Source organism: Poecilia mexicana, unplaced genomic scaffold (genome assembly GCF_051168715.1).
Source record: "Poecilia mexicana isolate PSO_F unplaced genomic scaffold, ASM5116871v1 scaffold_18, whole genome shotgun sequence".
Classification (NCBI taxonomy): Eukaryota; Metazoa; Chordata; class Actinopteri; order Cyprinodontiformes; family Poeciliidae; genus Poecilia; species Poecilia mexicana.
In genome coordinates this window covers 7,181,265-7,192,054 of record NW_028263387.1, presented here as the reverse complement: position 1 = coordinate 7,192,054, position 10,790 = coordinate 7,181,265, and the positions used below count along the sequence as shown (strand labels likewise).

Sequence of the window (10,790 nt, the reverse complement as noted above, 5' to 3'; positions counted from 1 at the left end):
TAGCAACTCAAAAAATATCTAGGTCAACTTAATAGTTTCCATTTCATGCTACTTTATAATTCAACTTCAAATGCGTCATATAATTATATGACGGAGAGGAGTTATTAAAGTTATTATAAACTGTTTATATATTATAGGATACAGACGACAATAAAGTCAAGGCTTTGTGACGCTTGTTGGTGAGAAACAGAGCGATTTCAGACTCAATTCCAGCTTTCAGCTTTTCTTTGGTAGCAGTCTGTCTGTATCTCATGTATCTATCTCACTAAATCTATCAAATTATAATTACATATAATTATAATTTGAAGCTTCTTCATGGTTTTGCCTGAATTAGTTCTGACGTCTGACAGCTCCATTCCAAAACTCTACTTTTCTGTTTCACTGTTATGGTGTTCCTCTTTGGTCATGTTCTGTAGTTATGCCAAACAAATCTTGGCCTAAAAGTTCAATGTGGTTCCTTTCAGACAATAACACTCTTTAGTCACACTCGGATGTTTCACCATTTGACATGGCTCCCTGTCAGGAGTTACTCAAACTAGGGTTAGAGATAACTATTTAGCTCAAATATAAGGATTTCTAGGAATAATAAAGATAATTTATTGTTTAACTCTGGCAGCGCATGGTGAAACAGTCACATTTCCTAAAAAAAATGCAAGTGGAATGTTCAACTTTCTCTATCTGATGCATTTTGAAGTTTTTTTGAGTGTTTGAGATGTATTTTATTCAAAAAAAAGAAAATTCATTTTTGAGTGCAAACTTGCAGATGTGGCACTACTCTTTGAATCACTTTGTTTTTTAAAGTTTAGACCGTGACTTTAAAAGTTCATCGCTAATTTAAACAATTTAAACAAACACGTTTGAGATTTCAGCAGCTCTGTCTTCGGTGTCAGAAAAGGCGTGGACACAGAAGTCTAATTGCTACTTAAGTTTATGTTACACTTTGCAAAACCAAACCTTTATTGCAATTTAATGTTCCTGCAGTTTAGTATTTGGCCGAACCTTAAATCAAGTTGAAATGGTTGATTATTTCCTGGTGCAAATGACCATGTTGTTAACAATAACCACATTGCCAAAAAAAAAAAAGAAAGAAAGAAAATGGACACCACCCTTAAACAGAATGAAAAGGTGGAGCTCCTATTCTTTGTCAACACTTTAGTATCAAAGTGTTTTAGAAACAAATTCCCACCCCTGGTGTTTTATTTTCATATTTTTTGTCATGTTAGAATCAAACTTCAATTGAAACTGTATTTTTTAAGGTAGAAAATTATAAAGCAAGGCATTAATTGTCAGATGGAAGAAAAATTATATATGGTTTTAAGAATTTAGTTTTTAGCCTCTTTCTTTATAACTTGATACCATTAAAACCATACCAGTGCAACCAGTTGCCTTTAGGAATCACCTATGAAAATATTTTTGATTTTATGTAAAACTGAATGGATTATCTTTCAATTTGTTATTAACGTAAGTGTTTATGAATACAGTACCTCAGTACCATGTGATATTCTTAAAGTATGCCCAGGAACTGGCCTAACCAGAGGAAATTAAAAGTACTGTGTGTCATCATGGAAGAACACAATTCACTGTTACAGCAGCAGTGCAGGTGTAACTCACGATTTCAACCCTGGACGTTCTACTCTATGAACCAGTGCACACCAGTCATGAGATGATGGAGGCCACTGGCCAGTATCTTGTTTATCTTGAGTGCGACAGCGTTCTCTCAGATGAAACTAAGAAGAAACTTCAACTTTATTTAAGGAATCATCGCAAATCAGGTGGAGGAGAATGCGGACCGCTGACAGCTGTGGCTCAGAGCTACAACTGTGTAGCTTTCAAAGAGCAAAAAGGTACTGTAAAATATAGAAGATTATCATCGCCTAATATGCTCTTTATATTTGTAGAATGGCTTCAATCTCATTTGATTTTTTTAATTCAGCAAATTACATGGATAACAATTTATGAGCAGAGATAATCTATTCATTTCCTTTGTTGTCCCTGTCAGGAGTTCTGTTTTAACCACAAAATGTTATTTTTTCATCCAAAGGGAGGCGTTTAACCATGCACACAATATCTGAGCAAATATATTATGATTTTATAAGATATTTTTGAATTTTTAAACTGAATATTTTCCACCTGCCTGTGGTTATATCTGCTCAATGCAATTTTGTTTAATATTCTGAATAACTACTGTGACACATTTTGTCGTAGACCAACAGGAAGTTCTCAGGAGGCGTAAACACACGGTGAAGCTGTCAGACGGTCTTCTGGTGTTTACTGCCACAGACAGTCTACCAACTTCCAGCTCCTCTCAGAAATCAGAGCCAGCAGAGGTCAGTGCAACACCCTAATTTATGTCTTTAGACATATTTTTCTGTTTTTCTATTGTGGGTGGTCAGGAAACAGAATCTTAAATACAGAGTAAACAGCACGATCTTGGTAGCCTTGTTATTTTTTATTACACATTTACTTCCAAGGAACTTTGCTTTTTTGTATAAAAGGCATTTCTCAATTCAACTGAATGTCATTCTAAAGCTGCTGAGTTCGTAAGCATATTGTTCTTCTTTGAGAGTGTTTAGAAAATGTTCCGGTTCATTTTTACATTCAACTTTTCTTTAACTAAACAAGGTCATGTAATGTAAGATCGCCCACACCATCATGTTCTCACTTGGAAGCTTCAGTTTTTGCTTGGTGTTTTTGCTTTGATGTGCAAAACTATTTTCTACTATTTGTATTTCTACTTCAGATTATGTTGTTCAAATCTTCTGCAGTACATTTTAAAGTTCAGCTTCAAATGGGTTTTTTTTCAGCAGTGGAGTCTTGAGCAGTTATTACACATAGATTCTATTGCTCTAATGGAAAAAATGTGTCCCTTCATGTCTTTTAGAAGTTCCCTGCAAGTTCTCATTGTTTCCTATGCGATTCTTTGATTTATGTTTTAACTCTACTCTTACATATCTCACAAGTTGTACCTGGATGTGGCTGCTTTTTGTTGAAATGATGTTCATTGTCGCTCCAGATTTTGACTCTAATGGTACTCCGTAGAACATTCAGAAGTTTTTTTTCTTTTTTTTTTTTTCTTTTTTTTTTAAACAATCATACCACAGTTCTTCATAGGACAACACTTTTATTGAAGCTAGTTTAGAGCGATTCTACTTAGGAGCAAGATTTTCTTTTTTGGCATCGTGAGATTTCAGCTGGTATTTTTGGCTTTCAAAGCCTTTTTGAACTCCATTTTCTTCATGTTTTTGTTTTTATTCCCTTTCTTCTTTTTTTTTATTCAATTTTTTTTTATTTCTATGAGGGGGATTACTTGAACAACTCAATTCCACAAAAACAATCTAAACTTTTAAAAGGTAGTGCTGCTCTTACTCTCAATTAATTAATTTTCAGGGTTTTTTTTTTCATTTTTCTTTTTTTAAATAAAAGTAAAAAGTCAAACAATCCAACTTCTTTTAGGTTATACTTACACAGCTCATTGTCTCCTCCCACCAACAGATGGAGAACAGAAAATGATACCTTCCATGTGTTTTGTCTTTATTTTGTCCTTATTGACCCAACACCTGAAACAAGAAATGCCATTATCTAGAAACTTTAAACCTCCACTTGCTCCAGAACAGTTGCTGACACAGTGATACAACAGCTCAACCTAGTAACTTTGCATAACTATTGATATACTTATCTAAATATGATTCTTCTTTTTCTTTTTATTTTTTTTACAGCAGAGTGCTACGATTAAAGACAGCAGTTTTGTCCAGCAGAACATTAAAGGTACCACATCCATCCCTAATGGTATGTTAATGTTACTCATCAATACTTCCTGATGAAAACATTGTGGATCTCCAAGTTGTACACACATGGTGATCCACATGTGGTTCTTAATACAGGATGATACAAGGTCATAGTAAAAACCAAAGGAAAGTCTTCAATATTTGGAGGATGACAACATCTTGACAACTGGATAAGGATTTATGATAAATCTGTGCTTTTATTTTCTAATTTCTGTAGGAAGGAGGAATCTTTTCAGAGGCAGCAACACATTGTCATTAAATGCAAAACGTTTGGTAAAAGATGGTTAGCACTCGCTGTCAGAACAGACCCTTGTTTGGTGTCTGCCAATTGCCATTTGCTTGATATTGTCTTGCAGATTTCACAAGAAGAATTGTGGTGTTGGGAAAGACTGGAGCGGGGAAGAGCAGCCTGGCCAACACCTTGTTGGGCGAGAATGTGTGCAAACCAGATGATTCTGCCGTATCTGGAACAAGTCGATGTCAGGCAGAGTCAAGAACAGTCAATGGGAGAAGCATAAAACTCATCGACACTCCTGGCTTTTTTGACACCATGAGGTCTGAGGAAGTGATGAAAGTGGAGATCATGAAGTGTATCATTGAAAGTGCTCCTGGTCCACATGTTTTTATGATCGTACTTAAAGTGGATAAATACACAAAGCAGGAGATGGAGATCATTAATAAGCTGACTGAGTATTTCTCAGATGAAGCCCTAAGGTTCGCCACCGTGCTTTTCACTCATGGTGACCAGCTGCTTGAAGGAACAACTATTGAGGAGTTTGTCAGTAAAAGTCCAGATTTAAATGAATTAGTCAAGAAGTGCGGGAACCGCTGCAACGTCATTGATAATAAATACTGGAAAAACAGCCTTGATGGATACAGGAGCAACAAGTTCCAAGTAAAAAAGATTCTCAAGACCATAGACAAGATTATTGAGGAGAACGGCAGAAAGCACTACACTAACAAGGTGCTGGAGAGCATGAGCAGAGAGTTAGAAGAAGAGCAACAGCGTTTAAAGCAAGAGTCTCCCAATCTTTCACCACCTGAGATTGAAGAAAAGGCTAAAGCTGTGGTGCAGGAGAAGTGGTCACATTACGTTTTTAGAGTCAGCAAAGAGGTGTTGCTAAAAACATTCCTAAGTGGCGGAAAGAACCTAATGACAGACGACCCACTGTTCTTGGCGATTTCGGTAGGGGTAACGGGCGCCATGGCGGCGGCTGTAGCAAGACGAGCAGGTTCAGCAGGAGCAGTCGGTGCATCTGTTAAAGAAGAAGATTCGGCTGAAGGAAGAGCTGCGTCAGAAGGAACTGGTGTGGCAGGAGAAGAAAGTGCAGCAATAAAATAGACACAATCATCCTCTTCTGTGGTTGCATGTGGCTAAAAGTTAACAGTCTACAAATAAATGTGTGATTCCAAGGAAACACATGAAAACCTAATAGAATTATGAATGACATGTATATACGATGATCCAACTTTAGTCTTTATTTAAAGTCCTTTTAGTGTGTTATTAATCCATCCATCCATCCATCCATTTTCCTTCACCCTTGTCCCTCAGTGGGGTCGGGAGGGGTGCTGGTGCCTATCTCCAGCTCACGTTCCGGGCGAGAGGCGGGGTACACCCTGGACAGGTCGCCAGTCTGTCGCAGGTGTGTTATTAATGTATTAACTAATTACATAAACCTGGTAAACACACTTTGAATCGTTTTCATATTGATCTGTTCATGCTTCTTTTTTCATATTAGATTTTAGAAATGCTTACTGTACTTTTTTCTCATCTCAGTGTTTGGTATAAAGTCAAAGTATGACTGTCTCATGACGACAACTTTTTCAAAAGTCCCGGCAACCTTTAATTGAGTTTATAGAATCATATTATGTCGAAGCATTGATTTGTTTTTTCACAATAGCAAAATAATGTTAATAGGTGAGTTTTTGTTTTGTTCTCAAATCTAATCTCTGTTTATTCATTATGTAAATGATAACTAATAAAATTCCAATGCAGTTTTCAGTCGTTTCACTTCTTTTGCCTGAAAAGATACAAGAGACATTCAGAGGTGATGAGTATGACAACCAGACAAACGCTCTAGAAAATGTTTTATTTTCTGTATTTGAGTTAGTTTTCTTTTATACTTCTCCAACCAAATCTTATTTATGAAGAACTTTAAGAAAAACAGTGAACACAGAGGTGTGGAGGCATTTTGCACCATCTGAAAACAGGCAATGGTCACAAAGCCCAGTGGTGAAAAAGGCTTGGATCACTGTTTCAAATTGGTGAGTACTTATACGCTTTCGTTCAGAACTGCATAAAGAGCTAAATATAGGTTTTGGCACACTGTCTTAATAAAATGTATTTGGAATGATTTAACTTGTAAATCTCGCTCCCGCTGTCGGACCAGTTTCTTTTTTTTGTCTTCTTGACAATACACAAAACGCCCTAACACACCTCGGCCTTTAACCCTCCGGTTTCACTTAAGTTGAAACATGTCAGTTGAAGACTGAAAATCTTCCAGAGGTTCAGTATTGCTGATGGGCAGAGACCATTTCTATCAGTCAGTCAAGTTTATTTGTAAACTTGGACATTACAGCAACAAAGCCGTTCAAAGTGCTTAACATCGTAAAAACATGAAAGCATCATAACCATATCCTGCAGTCAACAATTGGGAAAATCCATAACAGATTTTGCATTTTGTCAAATGTCATCATTGAAGTAATCAATACACATTGTCACGCCCAGCTCGAAGGCGAGGACAAAAAGGGAGACAGACGAGCGGATCTATAGAAACAATAATTTATTTGATAACAAAAATACGCTCTGTGAGATCAGGACAGCCAGTCAGAGAGAAGTGTGGACCAATGCTGCTCGTTCCGGCCTGGTCCGGAGGGCAAACAAGCAGACAGTGACTGACTAGTCGTCCACTTTTATCATCTACCGGTGTGTGCAATTAACAGCCCATCTACCTGCTTCCTGAAAAAAAACAAGAACAAACATGTAGAGGACTAGAGACACCTACTGGACAGGAGGGGATCGTCACAACATCAAATATGTTGGTCAATGTTCTGTTTGTGATGGGTTAAAAGCAACTCTTCACTGCTGGGCTTTAAGTCTAGATTTACAGGTACTCAGTGTTCAAGATATATGGTGCATATAACCTGAATGCTGCTTCTCCATGTTTGGTTCTGGTTCTAGTGATGCAGAGCAGAACCAGAACCAGAAGACCTGAGGGGTCTGGAAGGTACAACACTAGTAGATCTTTAATGTATTGTAGTGATAAGCTGTAAGTTTTTTTTTTTTATAAACTAACAAGAGTATTTTAAAGTCTATTCTCTGAGCTACAGGGAGCCAGTGTAGGGACTTTAAAACTGGTGTTATGTGCTCCACCTTTCTGGTTTTAGTGAGAACACAAGCAGCTGCATTCTGGATCAGCTGCAACTGTTTGATTTATTTTTTTAGGCAGGTCTGTGAAGACCCTGCTGCAGTAATCAGTACGACTGAAGACAAATTCCTGGATGAGTTTCTCTAGGTCTCGCTGAGACATCAGTCCTCTAATCCTGGAGATGTTCTTCAGGTGACAGAAGGCCGACTTTGTGGCTGTCTTTATGTGGCTCTGAAGGTTCAGGTCAAAATCCATCACTACTCCCAGGGTACAGGCCTGGTCACTAGGTTTCAGTTGTAATAACTGAAGCTGTGCATTGACTCCAGATAGCTCCTCTTCAGGTCCAAAGATAATAACTTCAGTTTTGTTTCTGTTCAGCTGGAGAAAGTTCTGGAAAGCAAAATCCAGACTGAAAGACATCAAAGTAGTTGGTTATCATTAAGAAGCTATTTAACTGTTTAAACAGTTTTCTCAATAATTTTGTTGATGAATGTAAGTTTGTACATCGTCTTGTGTTTCTGCAGACTATTCATAGTCATAGTCAGGCTTAAAGCAGACATGCTTTTAAATTCTTACTTTTTACATAGTTCTGGTTTATGTACAGTGGAACTGCAATGCTTTGATATAAATTAATTTTATTGTAACTCTGCAGACCTCTTTAACCTCACTTCTGGGGTGCTATCTGAGAGCAACATGTTTGGATGCTGTCTCTTTAAATGCATGAGATGCACTAAGCACCACCCAACTGGGAGGTGTTTTGTTGGACCACAGGAGGAATTTGAATCTCCTTGAACAAACTAATGCAGATACAGAGAGAACAGATAAACCTTACATAATAAAACAGAGAAGAATGTTATTTTTCTCGTAAAACTAACATATTTCCCTATGAAATGAAACTGTTTTACCACAGATGACACCTGTTTAGTCATTCATTCTGTTCACAATGATGAAACAAGTCAGACAGGTCAGATGAGAGCAAAGCAGTCAAACTGAGGCAAGTCGGAGCTACAGATCAAGAGAAAAGACCAAAGAAGGAGGCATTTTGTATTTCACTGCTAATTTTTTTTTTTTGGCAAAATGGAAGGTAAGTTATATAAATAAATTTTCCTCTAAATACCTAGAATTTACCTGTTATAAAAATCAATGAGATGGAAAGAGGTTTTAGCTGTTTCTGTCATGTGAACCTGGTTTGATTATGATTAAACGTTGCATATAGACACTTTCTAAAGATTACTTTAACAGGTAAAGGTTGTCAATTCTTTTTCCTACTATGATTTACTCAAGCAGCAAGTTTTGCTCTGCCACACCTAAACAACTTATCAGCAAAACAATTATTAGTGAAATCAAGAGAAACAAGGTAACTCTTTATTTGAAGGGTGTCCATAAGACTGACATGACAGTGTCATAAACATGACATAACAACGATCATGAACATGAAGGAGTCTTTATGAATGTCTATGACAGTTGTCATGAAGTTTCATTCAGTAAAAATAATGACACTTTAATGCACAGTTGCATTAAAAGTTGTATTAAAAAGTCCATTGTCAACTTTGCATTAAAAATATTATTCATTGAATGACACTTCATAACAACAGTCATAAACATTCATAAAGACTCCTTCTTCTTCATTACTGGTTTTATGTCATGTTTATAACACTGTCATGTCAGTCTTATGTACACCCCATCAATTAAAGTGTTACCGAAACGTTATATAAGATTACCGGTACAGGCTTACAGATGTAATTTAGATGTTTTAACTCAGTTTCTGTAATGTTGTCATTGATAACCTTTCCTTTAGTAGTGAAATGTTGTATCACTGCAAGCTTGTTGGAAATTAAATGAATCCTCCAATCTCGCTAAATGTACACTCTATGTTGCAGAAATTAAAGTGAAATATGATTTAGCGGTAAATGTTAGCACAATGATGTTGGATATCGATAATAGTCAATTTCAATACAAATTAATAGAAGTTGTTGTTTGGTTTGATGCTGCTTTGTTCAACTGGGTAATGACATTTTTTTGGATGTACCTTTGTTGGGCTTACCTCATGTACCAAACTACAGGATCTGCTGCGACTCATTAGTCCACACTAGCCAAGGATTAAATAAAGTTTTTTAATTTTGCATCAAACTGTTGGTTGTTGAATCAATACAGCTTTAAAAAAAACTCAGATGTAGCTGTGTTTTTGTACACGAAGCAAAAAGGTTAGTTTGAATGATTTGCTGTTCTTTCCCTTTAGCTGCAGCCGCATTCAGGATCGTCCTGCTGGGGGAAAGTCAGAACGGGAAGAGCAGCCTGGGCAACACCATTTTCGGAGAAGCCATATTCTTCGTTAAAAATTTTAACGACATGGATTCCTTTGCTATCGAAGCACAAACAAAACTCGTCAACGGAAGAAACTTTACTTTGATCGATACTCCTGGGCTGTTCGACTCAGGCAGGTCTCCGGAGGCCGTGAAACCCGAGTTACTGAGGTGCATCATAGAGTGCGCTCCCGGGCCTCACGTTTTTCTGATCGTTCTCAAAGTGGAGAAGTACACCGAGCAGGAGGAAGACGTCATCGCTAACATACGCCGGTACTTCTCCGATGACGCCCTGAAGTACGCAGCGGTGGTCTTCACCCACGGTGACCAGCTGCCTGAGGGGATGGAAATAAAACAGTATGCTGATCAGAGTGACGGTCTGAGGGAACTGGTGGAGAAGTGTGGAGGTCGCTGCCATGTCTTTGATAACAGGTACTGGAAGAACAACCAGGAAGACGATTACAGAAGCAACAAGTTCCAGTTGGCCGAGCTGCTCAACACCATAGACAAGATGTTGATGGAGAACAGAGGAGGGTTCTACAGAAATAAAACACTCAATGACATTGAGAGAGAAATGCAAGAGGAGATAAAGCTTTTAAAATTGTCAACAGAGAACATGTCAGAGGGTGAAATGAGACAGCAGGTAAAAAGTGTCGTCCTAAAAAAACAGTTGAAGGAAACCTTTTGGAAAAAGTTGGTCTCAGTTGGTGCAGTTGGTGTTGGTGTTGGATTACTTGCTTGGTTGATCATCTCCGGATCAAACTCAACATCAAACGTAGCAGAGGAATCAGTTGTGGAAGAAGCTCAAACCGTTTTACATCAGAAAGCTGAGCAAGCAATACCAAACACATTTGAAGCCATTTGTGACTATCTTAATGCATTATTTGAACGAACGTACAATCCTTTCTGTCCGTTTGACTAATCATCAAGTGTTTTAGATTCTTTTTGCCATTAGGAATATGTGACTGTATACTTATACATGTGCGTCCATGCATTTTTCTCCCAAAATAAAACACTTTCTCTATCCTGTGTGTCATGGCTGCTCTTGTGTCAAAAGGTAGTTTCTGTGCAGGAGGAGGAGGTTCTCCACGCACTAGAAGTAAAAAGTACCAGCAGAGAAGTTTCTGGTTTCAGAGAAAGAGGTTTAACTTTACTTATGAAAATAATTAACTTCATACAAATTAATATAACAATATGACAACAATACACACAGAGAAGGGAACAGAATATGACCAAACTTATGATTATAAATGACATTCAAGAAAAATTTACTTCAAAAATGAAAACCCACCCATAGAATGTGAAAATTACAAGTTTATGCACAAATCTTCCAT

General features: G+C 37.4%; 2 protein-coding genes across 2 annotated transcripts; both read left to right on the top strand.

Annotated features, from left to right (window-relative positions):
* The first annotated feature begins 1,522 nt into the window (after positions 1–1,522).
* LOC106933491 (GTPase IMAP family member 7-like) lies at positions 1,523–5,751 on the top strand. Its single transcript, XM_088015352.1, has 4 exons — positions 1,523–1,844; positions 2,206–2,298; positions 4,142–5,281; positions 5,429–5,751. Exons 1-3 carry the CDS (start codon positions 1,664–1,666, stop codon positions 5,125–5,127), a joined length of 1,260 nt encoding a protein of 419 aa, XP_087871478.1. The 5' UTR covers positions 1,523–1,663; the 3' UTR covers positions 5,128–5,281; positions 5,429–5,751.
* A 2,192-nt stretch (positions 5,752–7,943) lies between these two features.
* Positions 7,944–10,481, top strand: LOC106933495 (GTPase IMAP family member 7-like). Its single transcript, XM_015012770.2, has 2 exons — positions 7,944–8,237; positions 9,393–10,481. Exons 1-2 carry the CDS (start codon positions 8,231–8,233, stop codon positions 10,376–10,378), a joined length of 993 nt encoding a protein of 330 aa, XP_014868256.2. The 5' UTR covers positions 7,944–8,230; the 3' UTR covers positions 10,379–10,481.
* The last annotated feature ends 309 nt before the right edge of the window (positions 10,482–10,790 follow it).